Below are 24,822 nucleotides of genomic sequence, written 5' to 3'. Positions count from 1 at the left end.
TCCATTAAATTTAAACCTTCTGATGGGAATTCATTTATCTCCAGAGCTCTCTGAAACAGTGTAAAACAACTCCCACTCATAGGGTGCACTTGCTGGCCAAAGACAGCTGCTTTGGAAATAAGAGACTCAGTGTAGAGATAGAGATACTAGTTGGTATGCTGATATTTACAAATCTTTCCTTAAATATATTTGAAAGGTTATATGTATAGACGGCAAAAATTAAATAGCTGTATAGTAAAAAGTATAGTATCTTACATAAAAGCTATATATTAAAAGCAATTCTTCCAGGAAGTAACCACTATTACCAGTTTCTTTTTATTCCAAATAAATTCTCTTATCTGATGTCATTTTTGTTCAATGTTTTTAAACTAACATTATTCCAATCTAGGAAGTGATCTTAATCACTCTGCCTCAGCATAAGGTCCAAGAGATGAGGCAAGATGCTCAGCTGCCCACCCTGCCCCGGTATCCACATTAAAGACCAGAAATCATCAAACCTGACCAGGATGGTACATCATATGTCAGGCCCCGTGCAAAGTAAAAATATGAGACCTGTATTAAGTGGAGCATTAAACCAGGGAGGGGGCCGTTCTTAAGCACAGAGCCCTGTGGAACTTGACAGTTGGCCTGCCTGTGAAGCCAGCCTGCCCCACCCTACAGGACCAAGTCCACAGCTAATAGAGTCTGGGACCCCCTGCCATTTGTGACTTAGATTTGTTGCCTGGAACCCAATTCCTCCAGGAAGGAATAGTGGGTTACGTGAAAAGTTTAAACTATCAGACTGACCCCCAAACTCAGAACTTTTGAGGTTACAGCTAATTGGCTTTTTCCCTGGAGGAGCATTTGGTGGGGAGGGAAGAGCTAGACATGTAATTATGAGTGGTTTAACATAGGGGTGTAACAACTGATGATTTGGTAAAACGGGGAAGGGTTTGGTAAGGAGGGAATTGCAGCTAAGTAGCCAATGGGCAGTCAGATCTAAACCAGAGACTTTAGGATATATCCTTAAAGGGGAAGAGAAGAAAGGTGTGACTGAGCCAGTGGGTTGGCATGGTGGGAACTACCTAGCAGGTTTGGTATTATTTCCAGCCCCAAGGCAGCTGTGAATGAAAAGCTTAACACAAACTGCCTTGTAAATTATTTACGTATTATCAACACATTTAATCCTCACAACAATCCTAAGAGGTAGGCAATAGCATCAGTTCCACTTAACAGATGTAGAAACTGAGGCCCAGGAGGTTAAATCATTCGCTCACCCAAGGGCACACAGCTGGTATATTGCAGAGCCAGGAATCCAACCGGGTTGTTGCATTAACCTAGAGCTGTCTGCTCCCAGAGTTTTGAAAAACTCTGTAGGGTTTTTGTGAACATTAATTTTTCAGTTTGTTCAACACATAATTGATAATCAGTTGTCATTTATCTAGTGCCCAACATAGACCAGGCACTGCTTATACTGTCACACATGCCATCTCTAATGCTTATAAGCCAAATATAATTTTATGGGTGAGGAAACAGCCCCAGAGATTTGGCCTGACCCAGCCCCTCACTAGTAAGGATCAGTCAGGATTCAGTCCAGGTGTGATAGGCTCCTCAACCCTTCTCTTTCATCCACTGCACTGCCTTTGTGTTTGTCTACACACCTTGACTACTTCTGCCTCTGCTTGCTCAGAGTGTTTTAAATTTTGTCCTGATGTTTTTGGGTGGTTGCACTGGTTTTTATCTTTCCCGTAGTACATCTAAGATAAATGAACTTTTTTTTCTGAGAAAAAAAACATTGGAGAAAATAGTAAAATATAGAAAAATACAGAACTATGCATCCAACATTCAGAACTGACTTAACATTTTGCCATTTGCTTCAAGTCCATTTATGAGTAAAAGGCTTATAAAACTTAACAACACGGTGAACTAGCAAAGAGAGAAATCAGGAAAACAATTCCATTCACAATTGCATCAAAAAGAATAAAATACCTAGGAATAAACTTAACCAAGGAAGTGAAAGACCTATACCCTGAAAACTACAAGACACTCTTAAGAGACATTAAAGAGGACACTAATAAATGGAAATTTGTCCCATGCTCTTGGGTAGGAAGAATTAATATTGTCAAAATGGACATCCTGCCTAAAGCTATCTACAGATTCAATGCAATCCCTATCAAAATACTGACAGAATTCTTCAACGAACTAGAGCAAATAGTTCTAAAATTCATATGGAACCACAAAAGACCCGAAATAGCCAAAGCAATCCTGAGAAGGAAGAATAAAGCAGGGGGATCTCACTTCCCAACTTCAAGTTCTACTGCAAAGCCACAGTAATCAAGACAATTTGGTACTGGCACAAGAACAGACCCATAAACCAGTGGAACAGAATAGAGACTCCAGCCATTAACCCAAACATATATGGTCAATTAATATACAATAAAGGAGCCATGGACATACATGGGGAAATGACAGCCTCTTCAACAGCTGGTGTTGGCAAAACTGGATAGCTACATGTAAGAAAATGAAACTGGATTACTGTCTAACTCCATACACAAAAATAAACTCAAAATGGATCAAAGACCTGAATGTTAAGTCATGAAACCATAAAACTCTTAGAAAAAAACATAGGCAAAATGCTCTTGAATATAAACATGAACAACTTCATGAACGTATCTCCATGGGCAAGGGAAACAAAAGCAAAAATGAACAAGTGGGACTATATCAAACTGAAAAGCTGTACAGCAAAGGACACCATCAGTAGAACAAAAAGGCATCCTACAGTATGGGAGAATATATTAATAAATGACATATCTGATAAGGGGTTGACATCCAAAATATACAAAGAGCTCACGCACCTCAACAACCAAAAAGCAAATAACCTGATTAAAAAATGGGCAGATGATCTGAGCAAACACTTCTCCAAAGAAGAAATTCAGATGGCCAACAGGCACATGAAAAGATGCTCCACATTGCTAATCATCAGAGAAATGCAAATTAAAACCACAATGAGATATCACCTCACACCACACCTTACCACTTCACAAAAGACAAACAACAAATGTTGGCAAGGATGTGGAGAATGGGGAACCATCCTACACTGTTGGTGGGAATGTAAATTAGTTCAACCATTGTGGAAAGCAGTATGGAAGTTCCTCAAAAACTCAAAATAGAAATACCATTTGACTCAAGAATTCCACTCTTAGTAATTTGCCTGAAGAAAACAAGATCACAGATTCAAAAAGACATATGCACCCTTACGTTTATTGCAGCACTATTTACAATAGCCAAGAAATGGAAGCAACCTAAGTGTCCATCAGTAGATGAATGGATGAAGAAGATGTGGTACATATACACAGTGGAATGTTATTCAGCCATAAGAAGAAAACAAATTCTACCATTTGCAGCAACATGGATGGAGTTAGAGGGTATTAATGCTCAGTGAAATAAACCAGGTGGAGAAAGACAAGTATCAAATGATTTCAATCATCTGTGGAGTATAAGAACAAAGCACAAACTGAAGGACCAAAACAGCAGCAGACTCACAGAACCCAAGAATGGACTAACAGTTACCAAAGGGAAAGGGACTGGGGAGGATGGGTGGGAAGGGAGGGATAAGGGGGAAAAAGGGGCATACAATTAGCACACATAATGTGTGTGTGGGGGCACGGGGAAGGCAGTACAACACAGAGAAGACAAGTAGTGATTCTATAGCATCTTACTATGCTAATGGACAGTGACTGTAATGAGGTATGTGATGGGGAGTTGATAATGGGGGGAATCTAGTAACCACAATGTTCATGTAACTGTATATTAATGATACCAAAAAAGATTAAAATGATAAATTAAAAAAAAACAGAAACTTAACAACATTCCTTATGCTCGCCATCTTACCCTCTGTCCCTACTTCCTTCTTTATGGTGGACTGTCAGGAATTTAACTTGCACTCATCCTTTCTGACTTTTAAAACATTTATGTGTAAGTATGTGTCCATGAATAATATAGAATGTGTGGGGTTTTACAATACACATAAATTGTGCATCATGCTGTATTCTGTGTTGCTCTTTTACTCAGCATGTTTTTGGGATCTCTACCCAAGTAGAGATCCCTTGGGTAGAGATCTCTACAAGTAGATCTAATGCACGCCTTTGAATTATTGCATAGTATTCCATCAAGTGACTGTAACACATTTCATTTATCCATACTCCTGGTGTTCCCAGGTTTTTACTATTACTAACAAATGCGTGCATGTTGAATATCCACCGAAGGAGTGGTCATATTGGAATGCTCTGAATTGTTCGTGCACGCCCCTGCAGCATGGAAATACCAGAAGAGCTAAATAGTAGGGGACTGGAATCCCTCCCAGTTGACAAGAAGACTCTGAACCTTTAATTAATTTGGCCTTTGACTCCCCTCTCAACTTCTGATTCCCCTTTAGTTGCTTGGCAAGGTACTTTGGTTCGGGACTGGGTTTCGCAACCACCCAAGGACCGCGAATCAGGCAGCCATTAAGGCGCTCCCGCCCCCCACCTCGCCCAGTGCAGTTACTCAGCTGGCAGACAACACACTCTTAAGGCTCCAGCAAAGAAGGGCGCCTTTTAAAAGGGCAGGATGTTTCAGAAGAATGTTTTTCTTCACAAAAACATCTAAGTAGTCTTCGGGTAAAGCCAGAACTTCATTGGGTTTGTGTAGTTCGGTACATCCGGGTGGAGAGGAGGTGGGAAAGGAACCCCGTCTCCCTTCCTTTAGGGCGGGCTCTTATCTGCGGTCAGTGGGGAGGCGGCGGCGGAAGGGGGTTTCCCCGAATGGGGAATGACCCGAAATCCAGGCCGCTTCCACCTCCGGGGGCCCGGGCTGGGGCGGGAGCGGGGCCGGGACTCCGGGTGTCCCGCGGGTATGGGAAACTTCCCGCCCCTCAGCCGCCACCCTAGTCCCCGCGTTTGGCTAAACAAAGGGAGCGCTGCCAGCGCGTCCGGCCTGCGGGGGGTAGGGTGGCGTGGAGGGGGTGGCGAGGTGCCGCGGCCGCTGCGGGGAGAACCGAGGCAGGTACGCACCGCGGGGCGGGGGCAAAGTTGCAGAGCAGCCTTCCGCGCTCGCGCGCGCGCTTTTAGTCGCTCGCCTCGTTGCGGGTCCGCAGCCTCCTCCGACCCCCTCCGGGCCAGGCCTCATTTCCCCTCCCCGCCGCCTCCTCCCCTCTCTTCCCTTCCCCTCCTCCTCGCCGCTACCAGGGTCCCCGCCGGCTGCAGCCTATCTCCGATTTCCCCGTGCGCGGCCGAGCCGGCGGGGGCGAGCCGCGAACAGCCCGCCGGCGACTCAGCGCCGGGTCTCAGGGCCGCGGCCAATCTGCGCGCAGCCCGCGGCCGCGTAGCGCCGGAGCTAAGCTGGGCGGCTCCTCCCGCCCCGCCCCGCCCCGCCCCCGCCCCCGTGCGCCCGCCGGGGCCGCGGACAGGAGCGCGCGGCCGCGACAAGCCTAGCGAAGCCGAGCCGGGGGCGCAGAGCGCGGGAGGCTGCGGCGGCGCGGAGCTCAGGTGAGCTGCAGGGAGCCGGGCCGCGGGTGGAGACGCAGCCTCGGCGCCCTCGCCCTCTCGGGGCGGGCACCGCTAACGGGACTGCAGACAAAGCCCTGAGGCCGGCCCCAGGCTCCCTCTACTGAGGGGTCCCCACGTGCGCCTCCCCACGCCCCGCCACGTGGGGGGCCCGGTCCCCTGCTCCTCTGTCCCCGCGGCCTCAGCTCCCGCAGCCTCGGGGGATGAGGAGGGGTGTTCCTCGGCTGGGCCGCTCCCGCTCCGGGGCGGCAAGGGCGGACCCGGAGTTTGGAGCCGTTGTCACCGGATCCGGGGCAGTCAGGGGTCTTGGACGCGGCCTAGGCCCACCCCCTCGCATTTGACAGGTGAGGAAGCTGGAGAGCGCAGGGGAGGAGAGGACAACGGACTTTGAGAGGCCAACCCCACCCCCGCAGCCCGCCTGTCTTGGGGGCAAACCCAGGCCCTGGTGGGTGGCGGCAGGGCTCTGGAGCAGCAGTTGTGGGGCTGGGGGCCTTTGCTTCTCCGCAGAGGGCCCTTTGCCCCTGCCCCCCGTCTCGCAGCCGGAACTCACAGGCTTGGTCGTTTTGACCTAAATTCACCTGGGGCCGCAGCACGCTACGAATGCAAAGAAGTGCCTTCCCCAGCACCCTCTCTGCCTGACTCTTGGGGACGCGGGGATTCTGGGCCCAGCCCCGCTCTCCATTGGGACTGGTGCCTGAGGTGCCACAAGTTCCAGCCTCGAGCTTTTCCTGGCCTTCCCCACCCTCCGCACTGCCCAGTTTGTGAAGCGGGTGTTTTCACAGTTCTGCTAGCCACCCTGATGCTCTCACTTGGCGCTGAGGAGGTTGCACCTCAGCCCCTCCTGTGTCCCTCTGAAGATTGGGGCAGAGGGATGGCGTTTGCGGGGCGGCGAACTCAGTGCCTTCAGCAAGATGGGGAGCTGGCTGGCCTGGGGAGGGACATTCAGTGTCCACCACCTTGGAGGCAACTTTTACCTTGCTCAGTCTGGAAGTCCTCACAGTCCTAGAGACAGAAACTTCATGTGTCCTGGAGCTGAGTTGTCATTTGCCACTCCCTCTTCCCTAGCTCTGCCTTCAGGGGAGAGAGGATAGCTTTGTGTCCCCTTAGGCTCTATTGTTCCTCTGGGGAGACAGGGGCAGCAGCAGGGGCAGGACTTTGGGGGTAGTTAGCCCCCTGTTTCCTAAAACACCCCACAAAAACATGCAATTTAAGAATAAACTGTGTATATTATGCAAGTGTAGCTTCACGGTGAGCCCCAGGCCTTCCAGATTGCAGATCATAGATAATAAACCCTTCCTATATAGAAAGCAGATATTCATAGAGCATACAACATATTTTTGTAATAGAAAGTAATAGCTATCATTTGATGAGCCCCTAAATACTGAGCTATATGTTGTGTGCATCATCTCATTTAATGCCTACTAAAATCCTATGAGGCATAGATTTTTGTCCCCACTGTAGAGATGAAGAGACTGAGGCTAGAAGCAATCCTGCAGTGTTGCTGGGAGTTGGCCCCATTTTATAGAGGGGCTCAGAGAGGTTAAGTAACTTGCCCAGGGTCACAAGCCTATCCAGGCATGTCAGAGCCTGTGACTTCACCCTTACAAGGCTGACTTCATTTTCTACAGGAGCCTAGAATTGTTTACTAAACCAGCCTACGAGGATACAGATCTAAGCAGGCATGGGGGGATGCTGATTGAGTTGGCTTGTCTTTGCTCCCAGGTTGTCAGTGGGTAGCCAAATGTATTCACTAATGACTATGCAGCTTTTATCAGGGATGGTTCCATTTCCCTGGTGACCATTTGGGAAAGTGTGGGGGTGACTTGGTTGTCAAAATGATGTTGAGCACTCCTGATTTTTGGTGGGCAGGAGCCATGCATGCCAAATATCCTGCAGGCAGGCCAGATCTATGGCAATCACGAAGAACTGCCCTGCCTTAAATGCTAGGACAGCTCTGTTGAGAAATACCAGGTGAAATGTTTGGTGGTAATGAAGAAGCAGGTGGCAGTGGAGATTCTGGAGAAATCCCTTCTGACTGGTGTGAATCCAGGAGGTGCCTAAAGGAGGTGTCATTTATGTTGAGCCTCGAAGGATGGACTAAAAACAGTGGAAATTAGATGGGAGTAGGAGGCGAGGGGGATAGGACAGGATGACCAGGCAAGGGAATCTTTCGGTAGTAACTTGGGAGTTCCCTCATGAGAGCCTTAACCTGGATCCAAGATGCGCTGGTAGAGGAAGGGATGGATGGGCTGGTGGGGCAGACCAAGCCTGTTTTCAAGGCACTTTGGCTCAGATTTTAACGTGGGCCACAGAGTCCTCCTTACCCCACCATGAACCCATTTTATGGAAGTGTTGCCAGAGGCTAAGTAACTTGCTCATGGTCACTTAGGACCTTCCTGGCATGCCTTCTTTTGGTAGCTGTGGGAAGCATATGGTTCCCATTTCTTTTCCCGGTCCTGGAGTTTTGGAGCAAATGCTATTTCAGATTTTCCTTTGGGTCAGAGGGCCTTGTATTGCTATTTTTTGCAGAATGTTTTGCTTTCCCAATAGCTCCTCCCCTTTGGGGTAGAGAACCCAGATGTGGGGTTCAGGCAGGCCTGTCTCCATGACATTGCACTGGTCTTCACCCTCACTTCTGTGCCTTTCCTGGAATTTGAGAAAATTACATTTCCCTTTTGGACTTTTCTTCTTTCAGGCTATGCTGCTACCTTACTGACCTGTTAATGATATGTGACCTTTTGTGTCTTGCTGCTTGCATTGAACATGTATTTTCGAAGTTCACCATGTTGTAGATTATACCAGTGCTTCCTTTCTATGGCTGAGTAATATTCCCTTGTATGGATGGGCCACATTTTGTTTATCCATTCATCTGTTGGTGGACATTTGGGTTATTTTCACCATAAGGGCTTCATAAGGCCACTTTGTTCATTCCTGTGCACCCGCAGTCCCCTATGGGGATTAGAAATTGTTGTCACTCCATTTGCTGGAGAGAGTGAGGAAAGGAAGGCTCTTTGAAATAAATTTGGGACCTGCTTCTGGGAACAAGGGACTTGCTTAATTTCATCCCCATCAGCTCCTCCACAAGAATTCTAGCTCCAATTGTCTCCAGGGTCACTCTGCACGATTTTCAGGAAGAGTATGGATTTCATTCAGTTCCATTCTTTTCAGTCATGATGATTTGTTAAATGTAGTCCCTGTGTGATTTTATTGTTATACATGTCGTGAGACTTTTTCCAGGTAGGTTAACCCACAAAGTAGACAAAGCCAGACAGCTTGCACCCTTACGCCATGGCCAGGCATGGAGTCAGCACAGTCTCTTGACAGCCTTTCCAGGAAAGCCTGCCAGGGACATAGAAATCAAGCAGCTTGAAAACTGGCCTGGGAGGAAGCCCAGAAAAAAATAGCCCCTTAACCCCTATGTCCCCCTTGTGGGGAAGATGGAGGGCAGAGAGGAAGGGAGAGCATCGTCTTTTTGGAGCATTAACTATAAGCCAGGCTGTGTGCTGGGCACTCTCACAGAGAAGATCAACTCTACAGCCCTGTAGAGCAGCTGTGGTGGCTCCATTTTACAGATGAGAAAATCAAGGCTTAGGTCCCCTGGTCTGCATAGTTTCCTGACCTACCTTCTAATCCTGAGCTCTCCTGTCTCCCTCGGCTTTCTCCTGCTGACAAATGATGCCCATTTTCTCATGGAGTGGAATCCACATTCTCTAGGAGGTTATGGCATAGGATGATTTCTGAATGGTTTTGTTCTCTGAAAAATAAGAGTTCAAATTATTACTTTTTCTTTCTTCTCTGATTGGATCCTTTCCTCAACAAAACCAAAAAAAGGGCATATTTAAAAGGAGGTGAGTGGTGGTAGATTCCTTCTGGAAGACCTTGACTCCAACATTCCCTGCTGGAGGGTGTCAATGACCAAAATGGGGAAGAGATTATTTTAGATGCCACTGTTTTCAGTTTCCATCGTGTTTGTAGTGGTGCTGCTGAGATTTTTTTCTTCAATTATGAAACATTTTAGGCCTAAAGAAAAGCCAAAGTTTTGTTTTGTTTTTCTGATTGGCTTGTGTTTCTGGGAGGCTGGAAGGAGGCCCAGGAGGTGATGGAGATAGAGCAGAGCAGGGCGCTGTGTGTTACTTAGTGCTGGATCTGGAAGTCTGAGGATCTTTCACTGAACCCACACTTTTTTCGGGGGGTGACAGACCCTGCCCTGGGAACTGAGGAATGCTGAGACTTGGTCCCTGTCTCCAAGGAGCTCCCAGGTGAGTGGCCTGTGAAGTACTGGGGAGCACTTTGGAAGAGATAAACAATTACAGCATTTGTCCCTTTTGAAAAGGAAGGGAAGAAAATTTCAAGAGTCTGTTTTACCCCTACTCCCACCCCATCCAAAAGCTGCTGAGCAACTATTTTTATGTTGTCTCTTTTTATCCCATTGGCTTCTGTAAATAGCCATGAGGGATGGCAGTTGCAGAGATAAAATACTCATTCCAACCTGAAGAGGAGAGCAGGATAGTCTTTAAGGAAACGTTAGGGTCTTGCCCCTTTGCCCATATGCTTGGGTAGGAGGTAGAGAGTGAGTGGGTGGGGGAGGGGTTGGTGCCCTAGATAAGCCTCTGTTGGAGAAGTTTAAATGGGGAACCAGTGGTTTGGGTGGGGTGCAGGGTGTGGAGAGGAGGGCTCGTCCCTTATGGGTTTTTAATGGTGCATTGGGATTTTGTGTTTGAGGCCTCTGGTAAGAAGAGATTTTATATTCATCCCAAATAGTCCTGCCTTATGGGTCCAGGTGTAGGGAACAGGGTTGGATCTGAAGAGGTGGCTGCCAGCCCCTCTATGCCCCTGGCTCGGGTTTCTTTCTGCCGGAGACTGGGGGCCGGGAGCTAGATTTAGCATCACCTCCAAAGGCAGGGAAGAGGGACGGAGGAAGGCCGTGGGTGGGCTAGGCATGGATGCCTGTGGATTCTGAGGTGGCCTCCTCTATCTCTGATTTGCCAAGCTGCGGTATGTTGAAGTCAAAGTCCTTGTCTTTTCATTACAAACTGAAATTCCTGTTGTTTCTCTGTCTCTTCCTTCAGTTCAGTGACAGACTGGGAGGTATTCAGTGGGAGAAGAGGAAGGAAGTTGGTTCCTAACTCTCTGTTCCAAGCCCCCTGCACTCCCCCAGCACCCACTCCACACCCACCCACATTCACACATCTCTTCAGGGCTGGGCCACCAGTGCACACCTGGCTTTTGATACCGGGCTGCATGATTGGGGCGGCTGTCTTTGTGACACCTCACTTTTGTCCGAAAGACAGCTGCCTAGGAACTCTTAAGACAGTTGAGCTTCCTGCTCTGTGAGTGTCCAGGGCCACAGGGGACATGTGGCTGCAGGGGTCAGGACCCCTTGTTCTTGCCCTGGCCTAGCCTCAAAGCTGCTGGGCTGCCTTGGAGAGGCCATCTCACCTCCCTGGGCTCAGTGTGCTGATTGTGAAAACTGTGTGAGAGTGTATACAAGTTCATGACACAAGTAAGCCAGTATGTGAAATTCTGTGCACACTGTTTATCATGAAAAGTGATGCATAGGAACAAGTTAGAGGGGAAGATTTAATTTAGCATGGTGGGATTAGAGATAAACAGTTTTTGTTTGAATATAAATTAAAGCCAATTGAGGGGCTTGAACCTGATAGCCACTAAAGTGTTTTCTTGGCAAAAGCTTCTGTTTAGGGAGCACTTCCTGTGTGCAGGGGCCTGTAGGTGAGGAGGTGAGGTAGGTATTGTCCCCAAGGTCACATGGCTAAGGGGAAGGGATGTGTGCCTCATCACCGTGTCACACCTCTCTGCAAGCCTTTGATTTCATACCTGTGCCTCTCCCAAAGCACAGTGTGATTGTGGGCAAGTCACTCAGACTCTCTGTGCCTCGGTTTTCTCACCAGTGGAATGAACATATGAAAACACTACCTGATGCATAAACTTGTTGTGACAGTTAAATGAGATGATATGTGCAAAGTGCTTAGAATATTGTCTGGCACTTGTCAAGCACTAAAGAATGCTAGCTATGACTATTACTGCATCTACAGCTACCATGGCTGCTGCTGCAATGGTGCGATTCTTGTGTTGAAAGTGCTAGTGATTTCTTCCCTTCAGTCTGTCCTGTTCATCAGCCCTTCCCTATTCCATCCTTGATTTTTATCCAAAAAAAACCAAAACCAAAACAAACAAACAAAAAACCCAGCCAAACTATTGGAAGTTCTGGTTTCTCCCCTACTGTCAAGGTGAAGGCTGCCCCGGTTGACAGGAGGCTGTCAACTGCCTGGCAGTTTGGCCTGGTTTTGAGGTTTAAGGTGTAGGGAACTAATGTGGAAGGGGGCTTAGTAGAGAAGCTTTTCTGTCAACCAGCCTTGTGTCATCTCTAAGTCAAGACCGTTGTTTATAAGTGACAGAAAACCAATCACAAACTAACTTAAGCAAAACGGGGAATTTATTGTCGCATGTAATTAAAAACTCCTAGAGTATTGAGCTTCAGGCATGGCTGGATCCAGATGCCCAAATACTACAACCTCAGTTCTTCTCTATCTGTTGCCTTTCTTCTCTCTCTGTCAACTTCATTCTAAGTCAAGATTCTCCCTAGTCCCTGAAAACTCTAGAAGTACATCCTCATTGCTCTAAGTTTCACAGAAAGAAACATACTTTCTTCTTAATACTTCCACAAAATCCTAGAATAAGACTTGGTAAACTGATTTGGGTCACACATCTACTCTTAAATCAGTCACTTGACAAGCACAATTGATGCCCAGTTGACCAGGCTTGAGTGGTTAGGAACCCCTGAAGCTGTTGGTGCAGGCAGCTCCATTGAGTCACCATTCACAAGGAAGGATGGGTCCCAGACGTAAATCAGGCTGTTGTTATTAGACTAAAGAAACATAGATTCTAGGCCAGCTAATGAAAGCTTCTGACCTCCTGAGAGGCCTTGGGATGAATGAAATAAACAGCCAGTATTTATTGAATGCAGCAGCATTCTAGAAAGTTCTAGGTCCTGGAATTCAGTATTAAACAAAAAAGGCAAAGCCATGGCTCTTATAAGGTAAGTCAAAGTGATACATCTGTGCCCAAATCCTATCCGTTTCTCTTCTAAGTACTGCAAGACACTGGGTTTTCACACTTTGTCTCTCACACAGGTTGAGGTCTCAGGAAGGTGGAGGAATAGGCTATATGCTTCCCTTTTTTAGAGATTTTTGGCCCAGCCTAGACTTTATTCAGGACACAAGGTGGGCAATGAAAGGCTGCACCTGTAATTTTTAGCCCCTTCCTAAAACACTGAGACCAATTTTAGTTCTGCCTGGAACCACTGTGTAACTGGGAAAATCAGTAAATCTTTCTGAGCCTTCATTTCATCATTGGTGAAATGAAATGGTTGCAGCAGGTGACCACCAATGTGTGCCTTAAAAAAAAATAATAATTTGTAACATTTTTAAAAATTTTGGTATCGTTAGTGAACAATTACTTGAACAACATTATGGTTACAAGACTCCCCCTATTATTAAGTCCCCCCCACATACCCCATTACAGTCACTGTCCGTCAGTGTAGTAAGATGTTGTAGAATCACTACTTGTCTTCTCTGTGTTGTGCTGCCTTCCCCGTGCCCCCCCCATTATGTGTGCTAATTGTAATGCCCCTTTTCCCCCTTATCCCTCCCTTCCCACCCATCCTCCCCAGTCCCTTTCCCTTTGGTCAGGGACCAACATTTGTTGTTGTTTGTCTTTTTGATGTTGGCCATCCTAATCGGTGTGATATGATATCTCATTGTGGTTTTAATTTGCATTTCTGTGATGACAATGTGTGCCTTTTTTAGCACTACATCTGTTGCATGTCAAAGCAGGCCATGTAGGGGTGAGATGGGTCATGAATTGTGGGAAAAGGGGAGGGCATGTAAGGTTGTACTCAGCCCATCCTTGGCACTGGAGAGGCAAGGGGGAGCGGTGAAGACTGTGGCATGCTGGAGAGTATATCTCCTGTCCAGAGCTGCAGTGAGTTGTTGCCGGGAGAGAATACAGGCCCAGTGCTATTGGAGTGTCCAGTTCTTCAAGAGACTCTGGAAATTTTTATTTTTATCTGAAATCTCCCAACTCTGCAATGTTGGTATCTCATTCAAATAGTTTTAAACATAGTGTAGGCCAAGCAAAATACGTCAGTGGCCAGATGTCACCTGAGAGTTGCCATTTGCTACCTTTTTACCCTTAGGGACTGTGATGGGGACAGGGTCTGTGCACTCTAAAGTCAGCACTATCCCTCTTGCTCTCTGCCGAGGGAGGACCTTTGTCCCTGGAGACGCAGTTTCATTGCCTCCAAACGAAAGAGTGTTCAAGGAGAGAGGCAGTTGTGAGAGTTGGTGTCACCGAATCTGGTAAGACTGGCGGGGCCAATGCCCTGAATCTGGAATATTCCAGTTGGCATCATACCGCAGCACTGCACTGCCTGGCACAGCCAAACCTCCCAGGTTTCCGCTTAAACACTGGGAAACACCTCTGAATCTGGGGCCCCTGAGTTAGCCAGCTTCTCTGGCTGGGTGGGGACCTGTGTGAATGTGCTAAGGCTGCTGTGACAGAGTACCACACTATGGGGGCTTAAACAACAGGAATGTGTCGTCTTAGTTCTGGAGGCCAGAAGTCTGAGATCAAGGTGTCAGGAGGGGTGACTCCTTCTGAGGGAGGTCCTGTCCAGGCCTCCTTTCCAGCTTCTGGAGGCTGCTGGCCGTCCATGGCCTTGCTTGCCTGTGTGTGCAGCACCCTGCTCTCTGCCTTTGTGTTTTCATGGCATCTCCTTTCATGTGTTCTCCCTGTGTGTGGGTCTGTCTCTGTGCCTGTTTCCCATTTTTCATAAGGACACCAGTTCTGTTGGATTAGGACCCACTCTAATGGCTGCATTTTAGCTTGGTTACTCCTGTAAAGGCCCCAGCTCCAAGTCAGGTAATGTTCTGAGGTCTTGGGGTTATGGTTCCAACATCTTTTTTGGCGGGGGCACAATTCAACCCATAACAGGCTTCAAGTAGGGGAGCCTTTGTGGTTTTGCCCTGAGCCACCCCTTCTGTCGTCACTTCCTGTCATCAGGCCCCAGCCTCTTGTTCACAAGCATGGGGCCAGTCCCAGAGGCTTTCTTCCTATTCCCTCCACTCGTACCTCTTCCCTGCCTGGAGTCTTCTCAGAAGCTATTTCTTCTTCCTGGAACAAGTTCTTGCCCCTCAGCATACTCACACTGTAGGTCTAGGTCTCAGCCTAAATATAATGTCCCCACTCAAGGTCTTCCTTAACTGCCGCCCCCCATTCTGATCTAAAATGGGTGCCTCTGTTCTCTTTTATCTCAGCATGGTTTTCTCCCCAGTTTGTGCTTACAGCAGTCACTTGGGGGCCTACTTCTAAGAAAGCTGTTTTGCTTATCTGGCACATAGTAGGCCCTCAGTAATCACTTGTTGAAAGAACAAACGGGTGAATTTCCTTTAGGACCTCTTTGAGGCTTGGTTTCCCCATGTGAGAGAGGATGTGGCCGGCCAAGCCAGGAAGAACATCGTCCCTGGCCTTGGCAGGACCCTCACAGCTATTTTGGGCCCCTTTGTTATCCCATGGTGCCCAGGACCTCAGGGGACCCTGCACAGGGTGTGTTGTGTCCGGCATGTCTCAGCTTGGGCTACTTGCTGCTGCGGCCTCGCTCTCTGCATTTGGTGGGCAGGCACAGGTTGGAAGTGGCACCCAGGAGACAGAATGCATTTCCTAGAGGCCAGGGACACTTGACTTCCTGGCAGAGGAAGGAGCTTCCTTCCATCCTGGCCCTGAGCCTGTGTCCATCTGCTCCGGGAAGGATCTGGCTGCTCCTGTTGAGCTGCCCTGTGAGAGGGGAGGGGGATGCAGGGCTGCCAGCCCCAGGTGGTGGGGGAGGCCTTGGGTGTGGGGCAAGTACTTGGGGTTGGCCCCTGAGGCTCAGGGGCAGGGCTGTGGCATTTTGTCAAACCCAAACAGCTTTGCAAAAAGGTCCTCTTTCTCTAGCTCCACTCCCTGCCCCCGAAATCAAATGCTTAACATTCCCTCCCCTTGCAGAGGGTTGTGAGAATTATAGGACCCAGGCAGAGCAGTTAGCCACGCTGAGATAAGTACTCAGTTGGTTGTTCTCTATTGCTGTTATTATGGAAACCTTTGTCTTTTTTATGATTTTTTTTTTCTCCTGGGGCAAGTGTTGAAAGATTTCATCAGATCCTTATTTCATTTGACCTTGTAGGGTCTGTGACACCCAAACTGGTCAGAACACTGACCTGGACTCAGTAGGGGTCAATAGTAGAAGATCTTCCTTCTCAGGCTGAGTGGCTGAGCCCTTGGCTGCCATGTGCACTGCAGAACAGCAGCCTCCTGGTGGCCTTGAGGCACTGAGGTGGGGCTCTTTCCTGGAACCCAGGCACACCTGCTCCAGCACAGAGGCCTCCTCTCCAGACTGCTCCAGACCCAAGGCCCTGGCCAGATGCCAGCCTGTCAAGGAGATGTATTAAAAGCAGCTTTGCCGGGGGGTGGATGGCTTGGTGTCCTTGGCCTGAAGAGATCGATAAGCAATTGTTTTTCTGTTGGCAAGAAAAAAAATTCTCCATTACTCTCTTGGATGCTGCCAGACTAGTTTTCTTTTCAGGAACTCTGCAGTCCTGTCAGAGGTGGCACTGGGAGGGAGGGGTGCTGCTGGAGCTGCTCGCCTCTCCTGAGGGAGGCAGGCCCACATGGTCAGGGCTGTGGTGCCCACACAAGAGCAGGATGACTGGCTTGGACATCAGTACTTCGTAGGAATATTCTGGAACGCAGCCTAGCAGGTTGTAGGCATTCAGTAGGTATTTGTAAAAGAATAGCTTTTTGAGCACATGTACAAGACATGATATTGATGCGTAGCTCATTTAATCCTCATGACTATTGGGTGAGTACCAATTTTACAGAAAAGGAAACTGAGGCTGAGAAGGTTAAGGTTCTCGTCCTTGGCCAGCCCAAGCAGTTGTGCTTCAGGGGCCCTGCTTTTCCCCTCCTGAGAGACAAGGATCATAAAAGGAAAATGTAAAGTAACAGCAGCTGAGGCCATAGAAAACATGAACTTGGGTTATATTCTTTCACTGATAGGGAAGGAATCCATAGGCAGGAATGCAGTTAACGATTTCTTTCTCAGATACAGTTAGGGCGTGACTGAGAAATAGGAGATGGACTAACTGGTCTCTCCCCATACGTAGCCGTCCAGGCCATCACATCCTGACTCTTCTCATGGTTACTGTTACCTTCTTTCTTTTAAAAATTCATTTCTGAATAGTTACTATTTGCACATGGTACAAAAGTAAAAGAAAATATGATGAAAAGTAAGTCCCTCCCATCCTGTTGCCCCACTTGTTCAAACTGATTGTTTTCTCTGGAGGCTACTGTTAACCAATTTCTTGTGTACCTTTCTAGAAATATGCTATACATATGCAATTATGTATGCATGTATGGGCTTTTTTCCCCTACGCTGACAGCAGTTTTCAAATACTTAGGTTTTTTCCATGTGTCTGGGAGCTAATTCTCATTAAGATGTTTGGAGCAACTGCTTTTAAAATAAATGCATGGTTTTCTCTTGGGATACATGTACCTCATTTTACTTACTCAGTCCTCCGTGGATGGTCATTTCAAACCACACTACCAAAATAATCTTGTGCCATAAATCAATTTTTACATGTGTGAGGTTGTCCAAAGGATAAATACTCAGGTGCAGAATTGTTAAGTTAAAGGGTTTATGAATTTAGAATTTTGTTAGGTATTAGAGAATTTCCCCTTGTAAAGATAGTACCAATTCATACTCTGCATAGTGTCACCAAAATAGTGCTATTATTTCATTATTTTGTCTTTGCCAATCTGAGAGCTGAAAAAGGTGATACTTCATTTTGGATTATTATTATTATTTCCCTAATTTTGGTAAAATATACATAACATAAAACTTACCATTTTGGCAATTTTAGGTGTACAATTTAGTGGCACTAATTATGTTCACAATGTTGTGCAACCATCACCACTGTCTATTTCCAGAACTTTTTTGTCACCCCAAACAGAAACTCTGTACCCCTTAAGCAATGACTCCCTGTTCCCTTTCCCCCAGACCCTGGTAACCCCTCTTTTACTGTCTGTCTATGTGAATTTTCCTATTCTAGATACCTCATATAAGTGAAATCATGTGGCATTTGTCTATTAATATCTGCCTTTTTCACCTAGCATGTTTCCAGGGTTTTTCCATGTTGTAGTACATATCAGAACCTTACTCCTTTCTATGGCCAAGCAATCCATTGCATGGATAGACCACATTTTGTTCACCCATTCCTCAGTTGATGGACACTTGGGTTGTTTCCACTTTTTTGCTATTATGAATAATGCTTCTATAAACACAGGTGTATATGTTATCTGTTTGAATCTCTGCTTTCAGTTTCTTTGGGTTTATTCCAAGGAGAGGGATTGCTGGGTCATATGGTAATTCTCTATTTAGCTTTATGACCACCTACCACACCATTTCATTATAGTCTGTATTTGCACTTCTCTTACTATAACTGAGTTTGAACATCTTGTCACATGATTGGCTTCTTTGTCATCCTTTACCATGAACTCTGTTTGTCGACTGTGCTCATGTCTGAGCTGGGACACTCCTTATTTCCTTAATACCTTCCCTTTGGTCTTTCCCTGCTCCACAAGAGCAGGGACCCCATCTGTCAACATCACTGTCCAGATTGCATGACATAGAAGCTGTTCCATAAATACTTCTTGCAAAACTGTCCCAAGAGGGTAAGTGGCATTTCTCTGTCCCTCATCCAGTTCCTCAGGGGCCACTGGCTTTCTGCTCCCATCTACACCTTCCTCTCTGTCCCCTCACTGCCACCCAGTGTTACCAAAAGATATTTTATTCATTCATAAAATCTCTCTACCCGCTGTTTTCCTAGCACCTCTGTGATATGGGTGATCAGCACAGAGTCATCACCATCCTTATCTGCAGATCTACTCTGTATTCCACTGGTACCTGTGACATTTGTTTAGCAGAATTTGTCAAACACATGAACCAAAGGTTAATATTCTATCCCAGAGACAGAAGGAATTGACAGGCAGAGTGAGTCAATCTTTTTTTAATTAATATAACATAACCATTTAAAAATGTACACTTTAGTGGCATTTAGTACATTCACAGTGTCGTGCAACCACCACCTCTATCTAGTTCCAGAACATTTCCATCCCCCCAATTAGGTGTACAATTTAGTGGCACTAATTATGTTCAATGTTGTGCAACCATCACCACTGTCTATTTCCAGAACTTTTTTGTCACCCCAAACAGGTGTCACCCCAAAAGGAAACCCTGTCTCATTAACAGTCACTCCACTTTCCCCACCATGACCTCTCCAGTCCTAGGCAATACTAATCTACTTTCTGTCTCTAGAGATTTGCCTATTCTAGAAATTTCATATAAATGGAATCATACATATGTAACCTTTTGGGCCTAGCTTCCCTTCATTTAGGATGATGTATTTGAAGTTCATCCAGACTGTAACATGTACCAGTACTTCATTCCTTTTTATGGCTGAATCATATTCCATTGTGTAGCAAGACTACATTTTGTTTATCCATTCATCTGTTGATGGACATGTAGGTTTTTTCCCCCTCTTTGGCTACTGTGAATAGTGTATTTGGGTATAAACCTAAGAACGGAATTGCTGGGTCATATGGTAATTCTGTTAAATTTTTTGAGGAACCATCAAGCTATTTGACCTCATGTTTGCCTTACATTGGCAAGCACCAGCTGAGGGCTGAACCAGGCAAACATTAGATAATAGAAACGTTGAGCCTGTATCCTCAGACAATACAGAATGCTGTGGCTCACCCTTTCTGGGTGCCTGTCCTTTGATGAGACCTGTAGCCCCCACTCCTCAGTGGAGAATCATTGGCCTGAGGCTAGGCTTAAAGACTGGACTGCTGTGCACCTGGGATTTGCATGAAGACACCTTGGACAAACCCTTTTTCTTCTCTCAAGCCTCAGTTTCCCTGTTTACAGAACAGGGGTATGAGAAACAAACAACCTTGGGTTGCTTGGGATTATGCTGATGTGTGAAGATGTTTTGTAAACTATAAAGTGCTATCTGAATCATTGCCTTTGAGAAGTGAATCAGCCCAAAGGTTGCCATGGAGAAGCATTTCATTTGGCCTGTCCAGGACTTAAAAATATTTGAAATAATTACTGGTATTAAAAAGAAAAAAAGAGATCTCACCTAACATTCTGAGTTTAGGGTTCCTCTTAGAAAAAGAAAGGAAAAAACAAACAGAACAAAATGGGAAAACCAGGCAATACCAGGCCCAAATCCCTGCTTAGCAACAATTGGCTTGAGCAGGAAATAGCTGCCAATCTCTGTAGGGGTGAAGGTGCTGTATTTTGGGGTTTTTTCTTATTTGGTTCCTACCAAGTAATTGAATTTGGAATTCTTGTTAATAAGTGTGGGAGGGGCTTTTAAAATAAGGGCATGTGCACAGTAATTAAGACAATTTGGTACTGGTACAAGAACAGACCCACAGACCAGTGGAACAGAATAAGAGAGTCCAGATATTAACCCAAACATATATGGTCAATTAATATACGATAAAGGAGCCATGGACATACAGTGGGGAAATGACAGCCTCTTCAACAGCTGGTGTTGGCAAAACTGGACAGCTACATTTAAGAGAATGAAACTGGATCATTGTCTAACCCCATACATAAATTAAAAATGGATTAAAGACCTGAATGTAAGTCATGAAACCATAAAACTCTTAGGAAAAAAACATAAGCAAAAGTCTCTTTGACATAAACATTAGCAACTTCTTCATGAACATATCTCCCCAGGCAAGGGAAACAAAAGCAAAAATGAACAAGTGGGACTCTATCAAGCTGAAAAGCTTCTGTACAGCAAAGGATATCATCAGTAGAACAAAAAGGCATCCTACAGTATGGGAGAATATATTCATAAATGACAGATCTGATAAAGGGTTGACATCCAAAATATATAAAGAGCTCACGTACCTCAACAAACAAAAAGCAAATAATCCAATTAAAAAATGGGCAGAGGAGCTGAACAGACAGTTCTCCAAAGAAGAAATTCAGATGGCCAACAGACACATGAAAAAAGATGCTCCACATCGCTAGTCATCAGAGAAATGCAAATTAAAACCACAATGAGATATCACCTCACACCAGTAAGGATTGCCACCATTCAAAAGACAAACAACAACAAATATTGGCGAGGTTGTCAAGAAAGGGGAACCCTCTTACACTGCTGGTGGGAATGTAAATTAGTTCAACCATTGTGGAAAGCAGTATGGAGGTTCTTCAAAAAACTCAAAATAGAAATACGATTTGACCCAGGAATTCCACTCCGTGGAATTTACCCTAAGAATGCAGCAGCCCAGTTTGAAAAAGACATATGTACTCCTATGTTTATTGCAGCAGTATTTACAATAGCCAAGAAATGGAAGCAACCTAAGTGTCCATCAGTAGATGAATGGATAAAGATGTGGTACATATACACAATGGAATATTATTCAGCCATAAGAAGAAAACAAATCCTACCATTTGCAACAACATGGATGGAGCTAGAGGATATTATGCTCGGTGAAATAAGCCAGGCGGAGAAAGACAAGTATCAAATGATTTCACTCATCTGTGGAGTATAAGAAAATAGGAGAACTGAAGGAACAAAACAGCAGCAGAATCACAGAACCCAAGAATGGACTAACAGTTACCAAAGGGAAAGGGATTGGGGAGGATGGGTGGGAAGGGAAGGATAAGGTGGGGGGGAAGAAAGGGGGCATTATGATTAGCATGTATAATAATTTGGGGGGGAGGGCACGGGGAGGGCTGTACAACACAGAGAAGACAAGTAGTGATTCTATAGCATTACTATGCTGATGGACAGTGACTGTAATGGGGTATGTGGGGGGGACTTGGTGATGGGGGGAGTCTAGTAAACATAATGTTGCTCATGTAATTATAGATTAATGATACCAAAAAAATCAATGTAAGCATTGATAAATGAACGAAAAAAAAATTTAAGGAAAAAAAAAATAAGGGCATGTGAAGTATGCTCTTCTGTATAGACTGAGATTGTATCACCTCATGTTTTGCAAGATTTTTTTTAGGGTATCAACTGGAGGCAGGAATGAGGCACTGGTAGAAGAGGGCTACATCCCTGGTCCTGCCCACAGGCTGGGGCTGACCCCTCCTCTCTCTGCAGGTGTCGCCCCTGCCGGATGGGAGTGACCCCGCGTGTCCGTGCTGGTTGAGGTGGCACACACACCATGTCATCATGTGTCTCTAGCCAGCCCAGCAGCGACCGGGGCGCCCCCCAGGATGACCTGGGAGGAGGGGGCCGCAGCAGTGAAGGCCAGAAGCCCTGTGAGGCCCTGCAGGGCCTCTCGTCCCTGAGCATCCGGCTGGGCATGGAGTCCTTTATCGTGGTCACTGAGTGTGAGTCGGGCTGTGCTGTGGCCCGGGACCGGCCCCTGGAGGCTGAAGGCCGAGAGGTCTCTCTCACTGCCTCTGGGTCCCAGGTCCGGCCCCAGCTCTGCAGTCGCAAGCTCTCTCTGCAGGAGCGGTCGCTGCTGGATGCGGACGGGCGCTGCGTCTGCCCGGCGCTACCCGCCTCACCCGTGGGCTCCCCGCAGTCCTCGCCGCGCCTGCCCCGGCGGCCCACGGTGGAGTCCCACCACGTCTCCATCACTGGTATGCAGGTGCGTGAAGACACATAGCCCCACCGGCCACCCGGGTAGGTTGGGCTCCCCCAGAAGGAATCCAGGGCAATGGATTGATTCAGGAGGTGACCTCAGGAAGCCCAGGTAGCAGTGGGAAGAGAAGGGCATCAAAGCGGACCTGACGGTCAACTAGGGTTCCTTCTCTGGGGAACCGTGTTTGTCAGTGCAGAACACCAGCCTGAGTTATCCCACTTGGGGGCCTGAGGGAACTGGGCCTTTTCCACCAACTCCCACAGACACTAGTGACCTGCCCTGAGCGGGAGCAGAGCAGCTCTGGGGTCAGAGAGCCTCTGGCCGAGATGCAGGTGCTGGCAGACGGACTTTGTGCCTGGAGCTCTGAAACGGGGATGGTGGGGCAGAGAGAGGCCTCCCTGCCAACAGCATGCCCGTGCTCCTGAGTGTTTGCCTGTACCAGGCACTGTGCTTAGTGCTGTGGTGCATTTCTCATTTGCTCCTGACCACCAACTTCTGGGAGGTAGGTGAGAACTCAGATCCCACCAGGTTCACAGGCCCTCTTGAGTCTGCCCTTCTCCTGCCTTTCTGCAGTCGACTCACAGAGCTCCATCCATCCTGTCTTCTTCACATCCCTCCGATAGCCAAGCTTCTTCCCTTCATTAGGCCTTTACCTTGCTGTCCCCTCTGCTTGGAACCTAGCAGTCTCTGCAAGACTATCTCCATCTGATGTCCAAGTCTCAACTCAAATGTCACCTCCTTTGAAAAGCCTCTCAAACCACCTTCTCTCAGCAGCCTACAGCTCCTCTCTCTGTTGCCCTGTAGATTTACCTTCACTGCACTCATCACCATCTGATGTCTGTTGTTTATTGCCTGTCTCCCACAGCTAGAATGCATGCTCCATAGGAACAATCCTGTCTACCGTTGTGACCCCTAGCATGGTACCTGGCACATAGTAGGAGCTTGAAAATATCTGTTGAAGGGATGAATGAATTTAATTGGGAGAAGCCTGGACATCAGGAATGGCTTTCTAAAGGGACTGGCATTTAACTACAGTTTGAGGGCTAGGTAGAATTTCACAATTGGAGATGGGGACACACAGAAAAATGTGGAACTATGTTTGGTGACATTATTGAGTGAGAAGTAGAAGCTGAGAAATGATTTAGCATGACATCATTTTTTGCCTCTCCAAACCCCATCCCAAAACAATATTCTGTATTTTCAACAGGTGCATGTATGTTTGCATTTACATAAAAAAGGCCTAGAAGTTTATATACCAAACTGATATTAAGGTTTGGGGAGAGGATTAGAAATGTGGCAGGAGATTTCAAGGGTAATAATGGTGGGCTTATCTCTAACACTTGAAGTGTTGTTTTCTATCATGTTTCTTTTCCCAGTTTTACTTCTGTATCACCTAACATTTCCCCCCTAACTATATTGAGATATAATTGAAGTAAAATAAACTGCATATATTCCAAATGTACAATATGGTCAGTTAAACCATCACCCAAATCAAGATCATAGATGCTTCCAGCATCCTTCCTGTCACTTCCCCTTTCCCAGGCAACTGCTGAGCTGCTTTTTATCATTACAGATTAGTTTGCAAGGTCAAGACTTTTTTGTAAGTGGACTCATTTAGTATGTACCATTTTTTAGCTTGGCTTGTTTTAGAGCATGATGATTTTGAGATTTGTCCATGGTGTTGCATGTAGTTTGTTTATCTACTTACCGGTGATGGACATTTAGGTTGTTTCTGTTTTTAACTATTACAAATCAAGATGTAAACGTTTGCATACAAATCTTTGCATGGACACAGGTTTTCATCTCTCTTGAGTAAACACCTAGAAATAGAATGGGGTCCTATGGAAGGTGTTTAAGAAACTGCCAAACTGTTTTCCAAAGAGCTTGCATCATTTAAAATTCCCACCAGCAGTGTATGAAGTTTCATTCTGACAACACTTGGTTTGGTCAGACTTTTTGATTTTAGCCAATCTAATGGGTGTGGTTTTAATTTATATTTCCCCCTCATTAATCATATTGGACTTCTTTTCATGTGCTTATTGATCTGTGTATCTTCTTTGGAGAAAGTCTTTTCAGATCTTTTGCCCATTTTTTAATTGGATTGTCTTCTTATTAGTGAGTTACAAGAGTTCTTTATGTATTCTGGATATGAGCCTGATATGTGTGTTACAAATAGTTTCTCTCAATCTGTGGCTTGCCTTTTGTTTTCTTAGTGTTTCAGAGAGCAAACGTTTTATTTTGCTGAAATCCAATTTATCATGTTTCCTTTTATATTTTGTACTTTTTGTACAAAAAACCTTTTAGAAACAATTAAGAAATCTTTGTCCCAAGGTCAGTCAGATTTTCTCTTCTTTTATCATTTTATGTTTTTTATAGGATTAGTTTTTTATGGATTACTTGTTTAATTAAAAATTAACTTTTTAAAAGTGGTAAGAACCTTTAAGAAATTGATATTTAAAGACTACATATTTTATGATAATGTTTTTACACTGTACAAAAACTGTGCTGTAAGAAGTCAGGAAAGTGGTCACCCTAGAGAGGGGCCAGTGACTGGGAGATG

The 24,822-nt window shown here is 46.1% G+C and overlaps 1 protein-coding gene across 17 annotated transcripts in view; it reads left to right on the top strand.

Annotated features, from left to right (window-relative positions):
• Window positions 1-5,387: 5,387 nt before the first annotated feature.
• The window catches only part of CAMKK2 (calcium/calmodulin dependent protein kinase kinase 2), a 64,644-nt gene continuing 45,209 nt past the window's right edge, over window positions 5,388-24,822 (top strand). For 8 of the 17 annotated variants that reach the window (XM_036929281.2, XM_036929280.2, XM_036929279.2 and 5 more), the window contains exons 1-2: window positions 5,390-5,504; window positions 21,773-22,268. In XM_036929281.2, the coding sequence (XP_036785176.2) occupies window positions 21,837-22,268 (432 nt within the window). In that variant the 5' untranslated portion in view covers window positions 5,390-5,504; window positions 21,773-21,836. The other 9 variants (XM_036929283.2, XM_036929282.2, XM_036929272.2 and 6 more) reach the window with 8 other exon arrangements.

Source organism: Manis pentadactyla, chromosome 14, assembly GCF_030020395.1.
Source record: "Manis pentadactyla isolate mManPen7 chromosome 14, mManPen7.hap1, whole genome shotgun sequence".
Classification (NCBI taxonomy): domain Eukaryota; kingdom Metazoa; phylum Chordata; class Mammalia; order Pholidota; family Manidae; genus Manis; species Manis pentadactyla.
The sequence above is the reverse complement of the archived record's forward strand: the minus strand, read 5'-3'. Positions and strand labels throughout refer to the sequence as shown.